Source organism: Myotis lucifugus, unplaced genomic scaffold (genome assembly GCF_000147115.1).
Source record: "Myotis lucifugus unplaced genomic scaffold, Myoluc2.0 scaffold_131, whole genome shotgun sequence".
In the NCBI taxonomy this organism is placed as follows: Eukaryota; Metazoa; Chordata; class Mammalia; order Chiroptera; family Vespertilionidae; genus Myotis; species Myotis lucifugus.
This window is the reverse complement of record NW_005871179.1, coordinates 2158835-2180010: the sequence shown is the minus strand read 5'-3', so window position 1 is coordinate 2180010 and position 21176 is coordinate 2158835. Positions and strand designations below refer to the sequence as shown.

Sequence of the window (21176 nt, the reverse complement as noted above, 5' to 3'; positions counted from 1 at the left end):
GCTTCTGAGGGTTCAACTCTTTCTAAAGGCTCTTTAGCGAGAAACGTTCATTCTCTCTAAAGGCTGAGCTCTGAGAGATGCTGAGAGCAAGGGAGGGTCTCCTGAGGAGCACAGCCTTGAGAATGCCCTGAGATGGGGCCCAGTGGAAAGACTACTGGTCCTGGGCCTTTCACCCACCCGGGCCAACCCTGCCATCTGCCCCCCGAGACTCACTCTCATAGCGGAGCTGGAAGCCGATGTCCGAGTGACTCTTATCGGTGGAGAAGAGGAGGTAGAGGTAGTTGCTGGTGCTGATGAGGAACTGGGGGACCTGGGTCCCATGGTAAACCCCGATCAAGGGCGCGGAGTATGTTCGTCCATCTCGCACTTCCAGAGTATCATAATTCACCTCGGTTTTAAATCTGCCGCAGACGGAGATGAGGACTTCGTGAGAAACCCGAGGCTTATTAATGTGCAGATGACAAAAGGCCCTGTCTGACCCAGGGCTTTAGAACAATCAGATTTTGGCAGGCTGGTATATTTTAATATGATTTGCACACATTCACCAGTGATGTGGAGGCCTTCTCTACCATATTTAAGTCCTCCTCCTCCCACAGTGGACACAGCTCTCTCACTCCTCTCTGTGGCCTGGGCTGTCTCCCATCCTGAGGCCTAGAGGCACAAGGACTAGCCTCAGGGGGGTTAGAATGTTCCAGGCCAGGTCAGCCAATACAGGCCAGGGCCAAACCTTCTCTGTAGGCTGTTTCTATATGGTCTGAGAGCAAAGAATGCTTTTTACCTTTATAAAGGGGTATATTTTTAAAAAAGCAAAGTGTATGTGATAGATAACCACAAGGGCCCACAAAACCTAAAATATTTACATCTGGTCCTTCACAGAAAAGTTTTTGGACTGCTCTTCTAGACCAGGAATGCTTTGTCTAAAGTTTGTGTGCATATTAGGGTGGCTTCTCTCCCCACTTAAGGGACATAACCTGGTGGGAGCTGGACGTGGGGACAGGGCAGGATTAGGGTCAGAGGTCAGGAAGGCCACCTTTCCACCCTAGAAATTTCAGGGTTATGCTCCGTAGATGCTAATGCCTCCTTCCACATCTCATGGCGTCTATCTGCCCACTCTCCCTCCTCTGACACCCCCAGCCTTCTCCTCACCCCTCAAATCATGGTCCCTTAAACAACACAAACCCCACTCCTGAGGTGGGGCCAAGGCCAAGGCCAAGGGCAAAGCCAGCACTGTGTACCCCACCCAGGGCAGCCTGTTCGTGTTCTCTCACTTGCTGACAGTGCAGCATCAGGGCTGGTCCCCACTCACCCCAGGTGCCCTCCCACGCCACTCGATGGAGATCACCTCTCACCCCTCCCCTGAGGCTCTGGGTGCAAGCACCTGTCGAAGGTGATTTTGATGGGGTAGCCAGGCTGGGCTTCGATCACCCAGGCGCAGCTCAGGGCATCCTTGTAGAAGCCAGGCCAGCCTGGGGACAGGATGGTGCCACTCGGCGCAGTCAGATGACCACCGCAGGGAGCTGGGGGACAGAAGGGAGAGAAGCAGCTTTCTTGGGGGGACAAATGAACAAAGAAACAAAAGCCCTCTCTATAAAATGTATCCGCATACAAGTATTGTTTTTGTGTCTATGAAAAACTATGTAAACTATATAAACTGTGAATTTCGTTTACCGGGACCCGTATGGATATGTACATTTGCATCATTTGGAGTTCTATTAAAGACCAGAGGGGAGGAATGAAAAGGACCCTTCAAACAAAGTCCTTGCCATTCTAGAAGGGCTGAGTACAGCTAGCACTTGGGTCACACTGGTCTTTGCTTTGTTCCTCACTTGGCTGCCAGGCCTGTGGCAGAGGCTGAGACCCGCCTGCCCTCCTGGCCACCCCCACACCCAGTACCTGGCGCTCTGGCGCTGAAGAGTGGGCAGAGCCCGCTGCTTGGAGCACCAGCAGGACCTACTCCACTGTGAGCTCCGTGAGGGCAGGGACCCTATCATTGCCTTACACGACTCAGGATCCCCAGCATTTAGCCCAGAGCTTGGCATAGTTGTCCCTCTCTGCTAAAATTCAGCGAGTATCTTTTTGATCAATCAATGAATGGATGGAAGGATAAATGAATGCCGTCCATGTCGATGGTCTAGGCATACTTCTGATCTTCCCAAGCTTGTAATCACTGTCCCTTGGTCTTTCTGCCCATTCTTCCCATTCCTCAGCTTCTCATTCTCACCCACACCTTTGCCATCATTCTTGCCTTTTCCTGCAACCAGACCCTGGGCCCCCATGGTGGTCATGAGAGCTCTTTCAGTCCTCCTCCTGCAGGGCGCATGGTCGTATTTTGCTATCGAAGTGATGCTAGGCCATGTGACTACAGAAGTGACCTGTGTCCTGTTCATGTGGAAACTTGAAGAGCCAGGGCATGATCTGTGACGTTTCCTGCCTCGGTGATTGTGGAACAAGAGTGGACGTCCTGTCAAGGCCTGTAAGTGACTCTGAGGAGCAGAGCCGCTGATGACCGTGTCATCAGGTTCTACATGCAGTCTCAGAGAGATACAAACTCCTGTGTTTAAGCCACTGAGGTTTGGGGGCTGCTTGTTAACACCGTCTAATCCTAATACACCTCCCTCCCCACCCCCAGGGCCGCTGCTCCTGTCACCACCACTGCCATGGACTGAGAGCCCACTCGTGCTGGGCATTTAGCTTCACATCAATAATCATGTTCAGTCTTCACAAGACACAGACCCTGTGAGGGGCTTCTATTATTTTCTCCATCTTACAGCTAAGAGTGCTGACGCTAATGGAGGCTAGGTCACTAGTCCTGGTTAGCAAGTTAGCGCCTGCACTCAGACCTGGAAAACGGCATAAACCCAGAGATCTCAAGCTGAGCAGCCTCCCAGTGTTAAAGGAGCCCTGCTTCCTTGGCATTTCCTTGCTATGGGGCTACCAGGTGCCAGATGCCCTGAACAAGACCGGGAAGGGAACACAGCTACAGAGCACTTCTATCTCTGCAAGTTTCTGTGGATTCCTCCAGGCAATCAGTTTCATAAGATACAGCCAAAATGCAGCACACCTTTCCTCTCTTAATTCTATAAACTTCTTGGCAATATCTAAATTAACTGCCAAGCATTCTTAATAGAAAGTTATAATGGGAAATTTAATTAACAAAAAAATAAACAATATAATAATGGTGATAACAGTAGACAACTCATACTGAGACATGACACTGACTTCTGTATTATCCCCATTTCACAGAGGAGAAAACTAAGGCTAAATAGGCTAAGGGGTTAGATTGAGAGCTAATGAAGTTACAGCTGAGATTTAACCTCAAGACTCATCTCCAAATTCCCCTGCAGCATATAACAGTGCTACAACCACGGCCGACAGTAATGAGCTCATGGCTACTGAGAGCTTACACATGCCAGGCTTATGGATTATCCTTGTGACAACTGCAACACTAAAAGGCAGATACTGTTATTATCCTCATTTTATAGGCAGGGATTATTACCCGTTTTTAGTAAGCCAAGGCTTGGAGAAAACAGGTAATTGCATAGCACCTAGATCAAACGCAGAGTAAATTGCAAATGAGTATTACCACCTCCTGGATAGGCGTCGTTTTCAAATCCTGTCCATCCATCTCTCTGAAACTACTAAAGCTTTCCTCTATTTCTCCAATGGACACGTGAGACCTAGCAGGTGGGAGAGGCATGCTCAGCGCTCTGTCCCTGGGTCCCCCTGCAGGGACTGAACCTCAGCAGATATAGGGACTCTCTCTTGACTCCAACTCAATGCAGGTCCAGCCTCTTTGGTTGCTGTACTGTGATCTCCTCACTCACTTCCCAGGAAGCCACAGATCACACAGTCACTCGCCTGCCTCAACTACTCTCCATTTAGTGCCTATTTATCAAGGAAACCCTCCCTAAAATCTCCAGCGAAGGAAACCCAAATCCCGCCTTTGTTTGTTAGTATTCTGTCTTCTTTCTCTGCTGCGTTATTTTATTACCTTGGCTGGGTTCATCTCTTCTCCTGCTCATGTGATGGCCCAATGACCCTTCTATTCATTCACTCCGTCACTCTCTCTAGCTCATCTTCATATTCCAGGGTGGCAGTTGCCAGGCAGGGAGGTGGGCAGGATTCCTAAACGCATGTCTCTTTAACATTTGAAAAGAGGCTCAACCTCACTCTCACTAAGAAAATACACATTAAAACTACAATGAGAAATTATTTCTCATCAGGTGGGCAAAACCCAAAGTCTGATGACATGTGAGCTGAGGGAAGGCAGGTATCCTAGGACCTAGCTGGTGGAAATTTATGAAGGGAAATTTGGTAATATCCAACAAAATTCAAATGCACTTACTCTATGATACACAAATTCTATTTGCAGAACTCTATCCCTAAGATATATCAGCAAAATATGAAATGACAAATATAGATATAGAGATATCTATATCTATCTATTTATCTATCTATCTATCTATCTATGGCTGTACAAGGCAGCACTATTTGTAATAGCAAAAAAATTGAAAACAGCCCAAATGTTGAGCAATGGGGAACTGAGTGAATGAATTGGGGTAATCAACAAAATGGACTATTTATGAAGCTATAACATAAGAATGAGGAATAGTCTATATAATGTCGAGGAGGGATCCCTAGAATATACTATTATTAGGTATAAAAGTAAGGTAGATAAGTAAATAATAAGGGTATAGTATGATTCCATATCTAAGGGTGGGAGACACACACTTATTTACTCATATTAACAATCAATATTAGAGTAACCTAAAATCTCAACATTACCTATGAAAAAGGGAGTGAATAGGGTACAGAGGCCAGGGATATAAGCTAGACTCTCTCAAGTATATACCTTCTTTTAGGTTTAACTTTGGAACTTTGTAAATATTTTGCACAATTAAAAAGAAATAATGACATTTGATAAGTCTTGTCTCAAAACTAAAAAAAAAACACAGATGAAATAAATGAATACAATCCTGTATCAGTTAGTAGCATTATCACACATGAAGGAAGGAGTGAAAAATTTAAAAACACTGTAATTTTGATAGCCCAACCCTAGTAGGATACGGGGAGAAAAACTGAAAGAAAACCAACGTAAACTATTTCCAGTACTGACACTGCTGTAGGTAGTACTGGCCTCACAGTTCTGAGACTCCTGGGTATGCATGGTGGGTGGGAAATTGTGCTGGTGGTGTAGGGAACTGGGGTTTTCTGCAAGAGAGAAAGGAGGTACAGATATGACACGACGAAGTTAAATAAAAAGGAAAACGTGTTTGTACATTGGAAATGAAGTGAACCCACGATGCATTTTATCCTTAAAAATGATTTCTTAGCTCTGTTCATTGAAAAGACTTAGAAACAAGGACTTACTCAATAGTAAGGAGTGCACAGTGTAGAGAGGCTAGGAATAGAAGCTAGAGCCCAGATTCTAAATATAATTTTCCACTTAAAAAACAACAACTAGGGCTCCTTGGAGAAACAGTTGGTCTAGGTCAGGGACAGAAAATGTCAAGATGAGGTCGGGCTAATTTCAAAAGGTTCCCACTGGCCAATGGGACAATTTGAGAGTCGATTCAAGTAATAAAAGCAATGATTTAAGTATATAAAATACATTTAAATCCATTAGATTTTAATAATATTTAAAAATGTTCAGCTTTTGAAGGTGTTAGGGAATCAACTCATTAATATGAAAATAAGTAAATAAAGGAAAATAATTAAGTATTTCTCCTGCCTTTCCTTTAGGAGTTATATCTCAGAGTAACCACACAGTTGATGCGGGCAAGTTTTCTGGAAGTAACCCAGCTTATAAAAGAGGAAGAAACGGTAGCCTGTTGCCAGCTTGCAATCCCTAGGCTATGATTGTTGATTACTCCTAACATTCCCAAAAGAGAAACAAACAGACATTATGTTTCTCCAATGGAAGCACAGAGCCCGGTCTATAAAATATTCTGGCCCCAATAACAGAACCTAAATTTGATTAAGTTTCTAGATCTTACTGGCAATTAAGGGAAATATAAGATAGAGAGGATTATGTTAAACAACCTCCCAGGGATGTAATAGCCAAAATTCACGGTGTAAGAGACTCCTTAGGATAAATGATCTTGCTTCTTTAACAAAAAATTGCAAGTGCTGGAGGTGGACACCTATGGATTAAAGAAGACTTGATACTCTAAGCCAATTGTAATGTGTAAACCTAACCAGGTGATTTGAAAAAAAATTATTATAAAGGAAAGGATTAAATAATCATGAAAATTTTATTATATTAAGGGATTTTTTTAAAGGTTCATTTTTTAAAACATATTTTTATTGATTTCAGAGAGGAAGGGAGAGGGAGAAAGAGATAAAACATCAATGATTAGAGAGAATCATTGATTGGCTGCCTCCTGTACGCCCCACACTAGGGATCGAGCCCGCAACTTGGGCATGTGCCCTGACCAGAATCGAACCATGCCCTTTTGACTCATAGGTTGAACACTCAACCACTGAGCCACGCTGGCCAGACAGTAATTATTTTTTTAAGATGATGGTATTGTGGTTATGTTTTAAAGAGTTCTTTTTATCTGTTAGGGATACACATTAAAATGTTGTGGATGAAATATTTTGCCCGAAATTCGCTTCACAATAACCCAGAGCAGGGTGGTGGTGGGTGGGAGTGTAAAACGAAACAAACTAGGCCATGATCTTGTAATTGCTGAAGTTGTGTGATGGGTACACGTGGGTGTCTGACTCTCTAACCACTGTGGTGTTCTTGGGAATGCTCACTCTGACTACTATGCATCCAGTGTGAATGACCATGGCAGTGGAAGCCTTTTCCTCTGCCTTCTACTCTGTTCAGCCCTGCTTCTCCACCACCCACCGGCACCCCTCACCATCCATCCTCCACCACTTTGTTGTAGAATGAAAGGAGAATGAACTTTGGCATCAGACAGACCTCACTTGGCGATTAAGGGATGGTTCTGGAATCAGAATATTTGGATTTGAATCCCGACTCTCCCGTTCACTCAGCTGTGTAATCTCGGGCAAGTTACTTAACTACTCTGTGCTTCAGTGTCCTCGTCTGTGAAGTGAGGATAATAACAGCACCTAGCTCATAGGGTTGTCGGGAGGATTTGACAGGACAGTGTATGTAAAGCACTTGGCCTTGTGTTTAGCACATGGTAACTGCTCAGTTGGTACCAGCTGGGTGATCTCGGGCAAGTCAGTTCCCCTCGCTGCCGTCCACAGTTCTGTTGTATAGAGCATAACAATACTTTTCTCACAAGAGTGACAAGAAGATTGAATAACATAATGTTAGAAACTCCATAACTACCCTTACTTCTTCCTCGGAGGCCTAAATGAGCAAAACCATCACTCAGATTCCTCTCGGGGGAGTGGGGAGAACTCACCTTCTTTCTTTTTTTATAGAACTTCAACATTTTCTGATTGTAAAAGGAACACATTTGGTATACACATAGAGAAAAAATGTACACGTGTTTATACCAGACTGTTCAACTATTTTCCTCTGGGGAGTGAGATCGGGAAATGAGTGTTTTCACTTTGAACTTTATCACACTTGTGTATTATTTAAAATTTGATAACCATGAAGTATTGCTTTAAAAATGAAAATACATACTCACTGTAGATTATTTATCTCCTGTCCCCCCCCCATGTATTTCTTGTACACAACATTAAAAAAAATCCAGCTTGAGTCTCTGCCTTTTAATCAGGAGTTTAATTACCTTTATGTCATGACTGATATGTTTGTCTCACTGCTGTTATTTTGTTCCATGCTGTCAATTTCTGATGCTTCCATGGGGGGGTCCTATCTTTGTCTTTTGCGACAGACAATATGTCTCCTTTTGTTCTAATTTTCTACTGGGATATGGAAAGCAGAAAACCTGCTTTCCATCCTGTTTGTGGATGATTTTAACTCTTGCATAAACAAGTTTGAAATCATACTCTCTCCAGTGATATAATTCAGGAAATATACAGTGACAGTGTAGCCAAGGGTTTGGATTCTGGCTCTGTCACTTACAAGCTGGGAGAATCCTGGGCAAGTGACTCAACCTCGCTATGTCCAATGGGGACCATAACTAACCTACTTCCTAGACTGGGGCACGGCTGAAGTGAGTAAGTAAAACACTCATCACAGTGGGACGGAATTCGTTGGCTTTTCTTTGAAAGATCAAGGAAAAGAGGAACGTGGGAGAAAGAACCAGACAGTCTTTTGTAGATGCCTTCACTACCTGGAAGTCTTTCTTGGGAAATTGCTGATTTTTTTCCTTTATTTAATCCTCATCTGAGGACATGCTTAGAGATAGGAAGAGAAGAAGAGAGGGAGAGAGATAGGAGGGATAAGGAGAGAGAGAGGGAGGGAGGAGGGAGAGAGAGAGGGAGAGGGAGAGGGAGAGGGAGAGAGAGAGGAAGAGAGAGAGAGAGAGAGAGAGAGAGAGAGAGAGAGAGAGAGAAGGAAAGAGAGAAGGAGAGAGAGAAGGAGAGAGAAGAGAGAGAAAGAGAACCATCAACCAGCTGCCTGCCCTATGCTCCCTGACTGGGGATCAAATTAGCAACCCAGGCATGTGCCCTGACCAGCAATGGAACTGTCAACCTTTCGGTGCACAGGAAGACACTCAGCCCACTGAGCCAATCTGGCTGGGCAGGAAATTTCTGATTTAAACATATGGATCCCTTATGTTCTCTAGATCCGGGGTCATCAAAACCCGGCCCAGGGCCACATCCAGCCTATTCACTTGTGTTGTCTTAGGCTGTTTTCATATAACGGTGGCCAAGTTGCGTAGAGACCACATGCGAGGCCAAAGACACTTCCTAGCTGGCCCTTTAAGAAAAGTTTGCTGACTGCTGCTTTACATCAGTCAGATAATCATCCTTCTTTCTAAATTTATGAGAAGCAGCCTTTTTCTCCCTTGTCCCATTACAGCCTCTCAAAAACAAAGTGGCTCTTAGCATATATTAAAGATTTTTTTAAAGTCCATTAGCTTCTGCATTTAATTGTCCACAAGGTGGGGATACTTAATCAAAAACAAAACTAGAAAATTGAAAAAGACGAAGATGCTGATTACAAAGCAGGGTTCTCCCAAGGCTGGGACACAAGGGGGGAAAGGGGCCACGGAGGGGCCAGATTCCCAGGGTCTCTCCACCTGACCTGCGTGTTAGCTCTGGGACTGGCCACCCCAGGTGGCGTCTCTCACTCCACCCTTCTCATGTGCTGCTCTCCAGGCCCCTGAAAACCAGGGTGGCAGCAAAGGCCCCTCACTCTAACAGGTGCCCCTTATTTTTGGCTGCCTACTGTCCCCCCAGAGACAGAACGAATGGAACAGCTTTAGTTTCAAAATTAGGACTTTGCCTGTGAATAGTGAGCTGAAGATTCTCGCCTGCATCACGTGTGGTTTTGAGTCTCTCACTGCCTTCTCGAGGGCAGGGCGGTGGTTGAGGAGCACCTGATCCTGGAGGGCAGCAGTGGGGAGAAGAGGAGGATTCTGCAGTTACCACATCCTGACACCTCTTTGGGGGGGGGGTCAGCTTCACTGGGACTGAACCCCACAGGCTCAGAGGCCTGGGGCCTGGGCTTCTGGCCCGGGAGTGGGGAGAATCTTGGTGAGAAGATAAGACCAAGGCCCACGGAATTGGTAAAGAAAAATTAATAGTGGTTAGACCAAGAGTTGTCCGGAATTAGGAGAAAGGAATTAGGAGAAAGGAGAGACCAGGGGAGCGAGAGACAGCAGGAAAATATCCTGGATGAGATGACGAACATGAGGAAAACCAAAGACATCAGGGGAGACTGACAAGCAGGAGGGAGAAGGAGGGGCCAGCTGAGGAAAGGTGAGCGACCACCGACCGACAATCCCCACACCCCGGGCTCCGCATGGCTGCTTCACAGGGTCACCTGCTTCACCCGAAAACAATCCCATCAGACATGCATGATTATCGTGCTCTCCAACGAGGGAATTGCCTAATCGACCTGTTCCACAGCTGGGAGGAGGCGAAGCCATGAGCTTCGTGTTGTTTCTCTGCTGCTAAAGCTCATGCGATTTCCAAAACTGCTCATCTGCTGGGGAAAATGGCAGGTGAGGTTGTGCGGACCTTGCTGTGGGACTTTGGAGGGTGGAAGGCAGTCTGTTCATGTCGTGATGGGGCAGGCACCTGGAGGATGGAAATGTACCGCTAGACCCCTCACGTGGAGTGATACTCATCTAACGGGTCTGATGAAAAAATGGTTCAAATCAGGTTAAAATAATGCTCACAGCCAACACACATTAAACACTGCCTCTGCCAGGCACTTCTCCAAAAACACTGCCTGCTCACGACAATCCTGTGAGGAGGTTCCCATTATTAACCACACTTTACAGATGGGGCAACTGAGGCACAGGGAGGTCAAGTCACCTGCTCAGGTGACTCCACTGCTAAGTTGCAGGGCAGAAACAAAAGGTGGTCTGGTGAGAGTCAGGGCTCTGAAGGCCATTAAAGGGGCTCTAACCTAATTCAAAGGTCATTCATTCATTCAGTGATTCATCAACCAGCACTGACGGAGCATCTAAGTGCTAAACAATATATCAGTTGTGGGAATATGAGGTCAAGGATGATTCCCTAACCTCATGGAGTTTACAAACCACTGATGACACAGCTAACACTTTTGAGGACTTCCTTTATGCCAGAATCTGTCCTTTCCATATGCAGCTTATTATTATCGCTCCACAGTTCTTCAGCTCGAAAAACAGAGGCTCATAGTGAACGGGTGACCTAGCCAAGATTGCAGCCGGGCCCCTAGACTCGAGAGCCCACAGACCCTCTTACACGCACTGTACTCTCTGTGGTCCCTCCCCTCCTCCTGCACCTGTCATCTCTGGGACAGTGCTCCATCGGGAAGCCCGCCTCCCTCACCCCCCGCCATTTGTTCTCCTGTCTTTCCCACCTGCTGGTCGCTGTGCTCAGATTTGGGTTTGGGGACTGGGTATGTAGAGAGGTCTCTTAGGTCTGTACCTGCTGTCCATCAAGTGAGATGAGAGGAAGAAGCTTTCTGGCTCCCAAAGGAGAGAACCACAGCCCCTGCCTCCTGAGCACTGTCATCGCTCCCAAGGGCCTATGGGATACGCATGACTCATCCATTATTCGCAAACATGTATGGAGGGGCCCATTCTGTGCCAGGCACTATGTTTGGTACACAGATTTGACACAATCCTGCCCTCGAGAAGCTTAACTTGTGTTTTAAAAGCCTGCAGTTTGGTGGCACAGACAGTTGGTCTCTGAAATGGGGTAAAAACCTGCTTGTGTGGTGAGGTAGGACTGAGGAGCTGCCACAATAACCCCTGTGCTGGCATCAAGCTGTGTTTCCTCTGGCCAGTCTGCCCTTCGTCCCTGGAGACTGACCACAGGATAACAAGGCAGCATCTAGTGGGGCACAATAGCCAGGCCTGGAGATGTCCTGGGCATTGGGGAAATCAGCGTGAGCAAAAGAAAGAGTGGCAGCAGCTTGAAGACTCGAGAACTCACAGCACAGCCCACTCTGCTTCGGGGATGGAGCAGCCCTGGATGGGTCAGGACGCAGGGCTCCCATTGGCTGTGATTTCGAGAGTTCCCGGGTGAAAGAGGTGTTGTGATGCCTGACAGTCTACAACCAGTGTTTTTCCAGTTTAAACTCTGGCTACCAATAAAATTTCTATGCACAGTGGTCCTCCGAGCCCCTGCCATTCCAGTACGAGGGTGAGAGGGTGGCCCTGAGTCTGAGAAGAGGAGGATGATACGGAAATGCACCCAGTGGTTCAGGCCACGTGGTCCCCTCCTCAGCCTCTCTGCGCAGCCAGCCCCAGCCCGCAGGCACGCACCTTCACACCGCAGCACGGCGCTGTTCCAGACCACGCTGCCCTCCTTCAGGATGCAGGTGATGGTCTCGGAGCCCTGCGTCCCAAGGAAGCCTTCGTCACACAGGAAGGAGATGGAACTTCCCAGCTGGAGGCTGTCTCCAAACCGCTTCCCGTTCACTGGAATGCCCGGGTCCGGGCACTCATTGTGCCGGAAGGCTGTGTGGATGGGGGGCAAGGATGTTATTAGGCAGAGCCGGTGTGCAGGGGGACCCCCCCCAAATCAGCTTCATTATTATGGTCAACCCTACCCCTCCACCAGTCCCCCAAGAACCCACCATGCTGGAGGGAGAGCCAGGTCCCCAGAACCAGGGACTCCATGCCACATTGGGCATAAAGCAGGTGATTCTTAAACCTGGCCTCCTGCCTTCCCAGGCACCTAATCCAATTTCCTTCTAATGAACATTTATAGACCAGGCAGTAGGCTAAGTATTTCTCACATTCACTCACTTATATCATATAATGATTCCACGAAGTAGGTATTATCCCAGTTTGTAAATGAGAAAACTGAGGCTTATGCAGATCTGTCTCCCCAGTGTCAAATCCATTCCATGCTTCCCTAACTTCAGACAGTGATGGGATCACTCATGCAGCAGGTGAGCGGGGCTCTGAATCCTGTGACACTAATAGACACTAAGCAGCATGAAGCAGGTGCCCTGGAATCAGCTCTGTCGGAACCCATTTCCCTCACTCCCTCTCCCAGGAGACTGACAATGCAGGGAAGAGTCAGAGCACTTTCGCCTCTTGTTAGTTACATGGTCCTGGGAAACTTATGTAATCTTGCTGAGCCTGTGCTCCCTGACCTATAAAATGAGATCATACTTCGCTTGCAGGGTTATTTTGGGGTAGAAATGAAGGTTGATATCAAAGTGGAGACTATCTGCTATGGCTCCTGATAGAGAGTAGGTACTCACTCCTTAAGCCCTGTCCGTTTTGGCTCAGTGGGTAGAGCATTGGCCTGTGGACTAAAGGGTCCCAGGTTCGTTTCTGGTCAAGGGCATGTACCTTGGTTGCAGGCTCCTCCCCAGCCCAGGTCCTGGTTGGGGTACGTGCAGGAGGCAACTGGTCAATGTGTCTCTCTCACATTGATGTTTCTCTCTCTCTTCTCCCCCCCTCCACTCTCTCTGAAAATCAATGAAAAAAAAATATCCTTGGGTGAGGATTAAAAAAAAAGACCCAGTGCCCTTTCTTCCTCCCGTTCCCCTCCTCTTCCTCCAAGCACACTAGCAGGCTTCCTCTGTCAGGGGTGCCACAGTTCTCGCACTCATGTCTCTGAAGCCACACCCTGTCTGCATCCCTGCTGTCTGAAGGATGGTGGTTTTGCAGTGGAGATGAGGCTCCATGGCTGCACGGGCAAGTACCACTTTCAAAAACCCAATTTACAAACCTCTGAAATCCTCTAGTGATGGAAACATGTGCACAGTCAGAAACCGAACAGTCCACCCTGGTGGCTGCTGGATCTTACTGGAGGCAAGGGGCTGGAGACCTGGTGGCCCTCCTACTGAAGGTGAGCTGGGGGGTCTGACATGGAGAGTGCTGATCCCTTGCAGAGCCTCCACGAAGTCCCCACACCCTTCCCTCTGGGTTCTTAAACTGGACCGGAGGGCCGGAACAAAAGCATGGATGGAGTGTTTGTGTGAACTAATATAAATTCAAAGTAAACATCATTACATAAAAGGGTACAGTCTTTTTTTTTTTTAGTTTTATTCATTTCAAACGGGCCGTAGTTTGCCCACGGCTGAGCTATGACCATGGGGTTGCCCTGACATTTAGAAATAAGTGGTGCCTGAAGCTAGAAGCCCAGGCGTTAACCATCTCTCTCTCTCTCTCTCTCTCTCTCTCTCTCTCTCTCTCTCTCTCTCACACACACACACACACACACACACACACAGAGAGAGAGAGAGAGAGAGAGAGAGAGAAGATCCAGATACAGAACTTTTTTCAGCACCTAGGAGCAAGCGCTCGAGGTCAAGGACTTAAATACTGCCCAGTTCTACCTGGCTGTTGTTCTGAACCTGCCTCTTGCCATGTGAAAAGGAATAGCTTTTAGCCTTAAGATGTTTCTGATATGGGGTCCGCTGTAATGACTGCACAATGCTCACATAGTAGGTGCTCAGTAAACAGTAGCTACTTCATCACTTTTGGAGATGTTTCACGTGGAAGAAGGAGGAGGTTTTACTCCAAGGAGCTCGAGGGGTGGAAAAGGATCACGAGTCCTTGTTACAGGGACACAGATTTCAGGCATCATAAGGGGAAGCATTCAGTGTGCTGCTGTTGCTATGGAGACAGCTGATTGAGAAGTGAGCCCCCGGCACTGGGCACATTCCAGCTCAGCCTTGATATCATCAGTTGGGACGTGACCCAGGAGAGGACTGTCCTGCAGGGGAGACTACGCTGCTTCCCAAACACTTGTCCACGGACGGACTACTGTTCACTGGCTACATCAGAACCACCTCAGAGCCTTTTAAACAGTACATCCTGGGGCCTCAGTCCCTTGGAGATTCTGACTCAGCAACGGGGCCCAGATTTAAAAATATTATTTCTACTATCCATCCAACTGACCATCTGTATGAATGCACAGAAAAGTATCTGATTTGGTAATAGTGTTCACCAAATGTTGGCAAGAACCATTTCTGGGTGGGGGACTTGGGTGGTAGTTAGCATGTCTTCTTTGGCCTGCCACTGTGTTTTGAGTATTTATGTTTGGGTGTGCATCATTCTCACCGTGCTGGAGAAACGCTGGGGAGAATGTGAGGCAGGAGCTTGGTCCACCACCCTTTTGCCTCTTCCTCCCAAGGACCCAGCATTTTCTCCTTTCCTAGAAAATGGGGACTTCCTAGGATTTGGTTTTCCTGGGAGACTATAAGCATGTATTTTTTTGTTGTTGTTAATTTTCTCCTGAGAATATTTTTCCATTGATTTTTTTATGGAGAGCAGAAGAGAGAGGGAAAGACAGAAACATTGATGTGAGAGAAACACATTGATTGGTTGCCTCCTGCACATGCCCTGACCAGGGCCTGAGTTGTGGAGGAGCCTGCAACCCAGGTGTGTGCCCTTGACCAGAATCAAACCCAGGACCTTTTGGTCCGCAGGCCAACACTCTATCCCCTGAGCCAAACTGGCTGGGGCTAAGCATGTATTTTGCCACAGGTGCCCGATCAGTGTCCACACTTCCTTGGACCCTGCAGAGTTCTCCGCCGTCATCATCCTGGACAAATGGGCTTCCCTGGGGATTCCTTACCCGTCCTCTTCCCACTTCACCAGCGGGGAAAGAGCATTGAGTCATTTATGGACCTTTCCATTCAATAAACATTTACTGGTCCTTACCATGCACCAGACCCCTGCTGGGCAGATAAGTAATGCATTCCCCTACCTGTGCAGAGCTCAGGTCTCATGGGAAAGCAGGGTGAGCTACAAGCCAGAGGTGCACTGCTGGGCTGGGAGGCTCAGGGGGACAGGTGGGCTCTGCTGCCTGCTGCCCAAGCTGACGAGAGCAGGGCGCCCTGGAGGAGGCAGGCTGGAGAAGGTTGATGGTGTCTAGCTAGCCTGGTGTCCTGAGGAAGTGCTGACAGGAATGTCAGGGAAGGGCTTTAGTTGGATGGTCCCTTGGAATCTGGGGTCCCCAGTGGCTGAATTTTTGGCAGGTACTGTCTTCGGTTCAACTAGACTGCAGGGACAGGTGGGACAAAAAAACAAGATCTCTGTGCCACAGATGGGGGTGGGGCCAGGGAGGGTCACTTTTGTCAAAAGCACGAGAGGGTCCTCCCGGTTTGGCTCAGTGGATAGAGCGTCCGCCTGCGGACTAAAGGGTCCCAGGTTCCATTCCCTGTCAAGGGCACATGCCCAGGTTGTGGGCTCAATCCCCAGTAGGGGGCATGCAGGAGGCAGCTGATCCATGATTCTCTCTCATCATTGATGTTTCTGTATCTCCCTCTCCCTACCTCTCTTTCTCTCTGAAATCAACAACAACAACAAAAAGCACAAGAGGGACCAGCTCTGTGTGTGCTTAGGTGCGTGGGGTAGGGCTTGAGTTGGGGACTTGCATTTCACAAGCAGCCTCTGGGGAAGGATCTGGTTAACTGCTCAGGAAGACCCAGCTTTTGCCCCGTTTGACCATTTGTCATCGGCCAAGGTCATGGGTCTACGGCTTATTATAATCTGGTAAGTAGTTCTCACTGCCTTTGGTGGCTCACAGTCTCCAAGATTCTGCCCCCATCTCTACCCTCACCATAAACCCAGGAGACACAGAAATAAAAACAATCACCTCCGGCCTCGGGTTCCCCCTAGAAGGGGCCCAGGATTGAACTTGGAGGGGACGACTTTGGACTGTGACCCTGAGAGGGGGGTGAGGAAATGCCCCAGAGTTGGCTCTAATCAAGACTCACAGCCAAACAGAAATGGCACTCCAGATGCTACTTTCCGATTTGACTATGGGGATGGGACCCGGGCGAGGCCAAGCCCCCAGGGAATGCCCAAAGTGGGCAGCAAGCGGCGTTCACATCAGAGAGGGATCCGTAACTAACGAGGGACGACAGGCTTGCTCTCCCTTGAGCCTTCCTGGTTCTAGCTGAAGCTTCCAGGAAATAAATGCTCGAAAGAGAGTGACGCCACAGGAAAGAGCACCCTGCCCGGCAGCAGTGCTTTATGCTCTTCCTGGGCATGCTGGAGCCCCAGGCCTGGGCACTACAACCCTTGGAGCAGCCCACCCACATCAACACCCCTCCACCCTCAGGGACCGACTCTCAGAGGGATGGCCAGCTGGAGACAGAGGGAGGACTCACTGGTAAAGGTGATGTTGAAGCCCCTCTTCCCTGTGGAGTGATCCGTCTGGAACTCGAGGCGGGCCACGTGGCCGCTGCTGGTGATGGAGGAGGGCAGCTGGTTTCCTGAGAAGGTGCCCAGCACTGGGGCCTCGGCGGTGGCCCCATCCTTGATGACCAGGAAGTCGAACTGAGGCTCCACGTCGATGTCGTTGAAGGCCAGGTGGATGCGGCTCTCGGGCCGGGCCAGGATGAGCCAGACGCAGTGGAGGTGGTTGCCGTAGTCCTCGGGGTAGTTGGGCGACAGGACGACCCCAGAGGGGCTGGTGAAATTGAAGAAGCAGGAAACTGCAAGAGAAGAGCAGTGGAGGTCAGTAAGCATCCCTGGCATTCTGCCCGGGTCCCTGAGGGCTGGCAGGGGTGCGTTCCCTTAGACTAAAGAGCAATAGAAAAAAGGGTGACACCAGGGTTGGGCTGGCCTGGCTGGGCTCTGAGCTCTAGGTGGGAGAATGCTGGGTGCCATGCTGGGCATGGCACTGGGAAGGGTGCCATGTGCAGGCATGGGGGAGTCGCTCTCCTTTTGGCCCTCTCCCTCTCTCTCTGTGTGCTCATCCAGCAGCGCCTCATGCTCCTGGTCCCATGTGTGGGGAAAACCATCACTCAAGCTTAAGTGCAGTCCCAGTGCCAGCTCCTCTCAGGTGGGGGCGATCCTCCAGGTGGTAACCAGAGCGAGATATTCCAAGTCCATTTCTCTCCATTACATATTTTGGTGGGGAAGTGACAGGTGTGCCCTGGGGACTGTGACAGCCTTGAAGCTACAAAACTATGCTAAGGAGGTGCCAGGTAAGCACCACTTTTCAGAGATCAAAGCTTTGGAGGGAACTGGGGGAGAAAGGTGACAGGGTCTCATCCTGATGCCCCACCCACGTCCTGCTACCCCTCCTTCTTTACCCCAAGGAGCCACTTTTCTGGAAACCCGTATTTTAAATCCTTTTCATGCCAGTGACTAACAGACCCTAGAGTGAGGCTGAGGCAAGGAAAGTGCTATCAATGGAAAGAGAAACACACAAAACCAAATTAAAAAGAAAAATAATAGAATGAAAAAAAGAATTGTAACAAATATGCCACAGGGCAAGTACCAGTACTGATTTAGAGATTTTTAATTCTATAAGAATATCGTCAAGATGAGCAAAGAGTATGCTCAGAGGATTCATATGAGACAAAAATAGAATTACTATATGAAAACACAGTCCAGTACACTAGAGAAAATAAATAAACATATATAACCCAATACTGCTGAGGCTTCATGGAAACTCATATGTATTTATTGCCAGTTGGAGTGTAAAGTTGATCTAATCCTTTTGGAAGGTTATATGATTCTTATCAACAGCCAAAAGACGATTCAAATATTCCGCCTCAGTAATCTCTAGAAATAATTAAAAAGAAAAAGAGCCACATGGACAAAGATGTTTATAGTGACATAACTTCATTATAGAGAAAAAATGTGGACAACCTATATGTCAACTCAATAATGTGAAGTATGTTATAGCCTTTAATGTGATGCAGTTTGAACACAATTATTAAAGTGATAAATACGACCCCGTAGAAAGGAGAATGTTAAGCATCACTTAAGTAAAATGGTAGATAATAAAATTATATGCATACTTTTGATGATAGCTCTTAACTACTTATTTACATATAGATAAAGACTGGACATGAACCCCGAATAAAAACTGTATTAGAGTAATAGGTCTGAGGGTGATAATTTTTCAAAGTGAAAACAACATTTAATTTTTCTGACTGTGAAAATGATAGAGGCTCATTCTAAACATCCTATCCTATATAATAAAAGCCTAATATGCTAAGTGTCCAGTTGTCCGGTCATCTGTTCAACCAATCAAAGTACAATATGCTAATGATATGCTAAAGCTGCTCACTATGACGTGAACTGATCACCAGGGGCAGACAGTTGACCAGTCAACCAGTTGCTATGATGTGCACTGACCACCAGGGGGCAAACACTCTGACCGGTAGGTTAGCTTGCTGCTGGGGTCTGGCCGATTGGGACTGAGTGAGATGGGCCGCACCCACCCTGGAGTCCTCCTGCAGTCCCTCCCTTGTTGGCCATCCTCCTGTGTCCCTCCCTGACCCTGATTGTGCACCAGTGGGGTCCCTTGGTCTGGCCTGAACCCTCTTGCAATCCGGGACCCCTAGGGGACGTCGGAGAGCCGGTTTCGGCCCAATCCCGCAGGCCAGGCCAAAGGATCCCACTGGTGCACAAATTCGTGTACTGGGCCTCTAGTTTTTCATATAAGAAAGTATAAAGAAAGTAAAAACTAATATGTACATTTAAATCCCACTATAACATGTATATTGCTGTCTGATGTTAATAATAATGAAACTGAAGTAAATTAAAATTTTGACTTATCTATATATAAAAAAGCCTAAGCGACCATTTGACTGGTAGCTATGATGCGCACTGTCCACCAGGGGATAGATGCTCAACACACAGACATGGAAGCATGGAACAGACTGATGATTCTCAGAGGGAAGGGAGGAGGGGAAGGGCAGAAGGAAATTAACCAAAGATCTTATATGCATACTAGGGGCCCAGTGCATGGATTCCTGCACCGGTGGGGTCCCTCGGCCTGGCCTGTAGGGATCACACTGAAACTGGCAGTCTGACATCCCTTGAAGGGTCCCAGATTGCGAGAGGGTGCAGGCCAGGCCGAGGGACCCCACCGGTGCATGAATCCATGCACCCGACGCCTAGTTAATTATAATGAAAAAAAAATCATGTTTGCAAAAAAAGAAAAAAAGAATAACACAAAACAAAGGAATTCTTTGACTCCTAAGTTGAATTTCTCCTTCCTCTCCCTGACTCCACCCATCCTCCCACTTCCTGCATTAGGTTTAAACTGCTACCCAAAGCCTTCCCATCAAATTCAGCAAAGCCAACCTGGCCCCTTGCCACATTCAGTCTTACTCCTGTAATCTCTGCATTTTATAAGTATAGAAAGAGTTTGGCCAAGGGGAAAGCTTCAAGGTAACACCAGATATAGTTAATAGTAATTATTACTATTTATTATTGCCGGTGGGGGCTTACTAAGTGCAGGCACTGTTTTAAGCACTTTCATCAATTACTCAATTTAACTATCACAATAACATTATGAGGTGGGTACTGTTATTAATCCCATTTAAAGATGAAGACACTGAGGCACACAGAGGTTAAGTAACTTGCCAGGGCTGAGCATCAGTAAATGGTAACATTAAATTCAAATTTATGCAAATCCATGCAAATTAAAACTAATCTGACTTCAGGGGCCAACCTCTTAGTCACTCCTCAACACTGTTTCCCAGTAAGAGATGAGTACTGCCCATTGGGCCCAAGTTTAACAATGGAGTCCTGGGGGTATTCTCTATGCTGAAGATCGAATTATCAACCCCAACCACATCTACCCTGAATTGGGGGGGCTCTAGGGTGGACCTGGATGCCTTCACACAGCTATCCCATCCCAGCTTTGTGGCCCTCCAGCGGGGGGTATAATGCAAATGATGAGGAATCCTAACCTAAGAAAGCCAAGTACCTTGAAGACTGAAGGGAAAAATCACGTGGCCTGTCTACAGTGAACAACATCACAGTGAACTGAAGACAAGAAAGTGCTATGGTTTCAGAGGGAAGACCATCAGGGGTACCATAAGCATATGAACAAATGGATTGGCTGCAGAGGAGAATTTAATTAACAGCACTCGGGTCTCCACCACCACTCCATCACTCTATCACATTATTCGTTTTGCTTTATACCCTTTTTCTATGCTGTAAAGCTGCAGGGGTACCATTTTGAGCAGCTGTATATGGCAGCACTACCTACCACTCTCTAAAGTTATCTTGTTCATTTGTTTGTTTATGGCCTGTCCCTCTTTCTTCCCACTGTACACATGTACTCCGTAAGAGCAGAAATCTTGCTTGATTCCTCTGAATCCTAATGGTCTCACAATGCCTGGCATATTGTAGGTGCTCAACCAATACTTGCTGAATGAATCAATGAATATTTAATGGTTGATGACATTTGAAAAGAGGGTGACATGAATACATAAGCCTTACATTCCATCCCATTACAAGACCCAACCGTCAGAATTGACCAAAATCTATAAAAACAGGTGGGCACCTGTATCAGTTCTGGAAACTAGAGACAAATACGGTGGCACGGTCCTCAATGCATGTCTCTTAGACACAGTGCAGATCTCTCCCTATGCTGTTTAGAGTAGAAAGGAGTATAACCCAGCCAAGTTGTTAAGCACCAAAGACAAGAGCTCCCAATATCAGTGACCTCAAAAATATACTGTTCACATAACACTCAAAAAAAGCCACTTGAAAATGTTTTCTACCAAACCAAGAGATGAATCAAAATGAAGAACGCAAGTTTGGGAAAGTTATGGTTCATAAAAATTATAAAAAGAGTTGGCAACAAGCAAATAAGCCATACAGTAAAGAATCTAAATAATTTCTATACACATAATTATAAAACAGAATGCAAGTATAACCATTAGTCTTTCAAAG

The 21176-nt window shown here is 47.1% G+C and overlaps 1 protein-coding gene across 1 annotated transcript in view; it reads right to left on the bottom strand.

The window, feature by feature from the left end:
• CSMD2 (CUB and Sushi multiple domains 2) overlaps window positions 1-21176 on the bottom strand; it is a 268349-nt gene that overhangs the window by 166294 nt on the left and 80879 nt on the right. Inside the window, exons 8-11 of the mRNA XM_023758472.1 lie at window positions 16637-16963; window positions 11820-12014; window positions 1379-1517; window positions 214-401 (exon numbers count right to left, since the gene is read on the bottom strand). Coding sequence (XP_023614240.1) covers window positions 214-401; window positions 1379-1517; window positions 11820-12014; window positions 16637-16963 — 849 coding nt within the window. The remainder of the gene's footprint in view (window positions 1-213; window positions 402-1378; window positions 1518-11819; window positions 12015-16636; window positions 16964-21176) is intronic.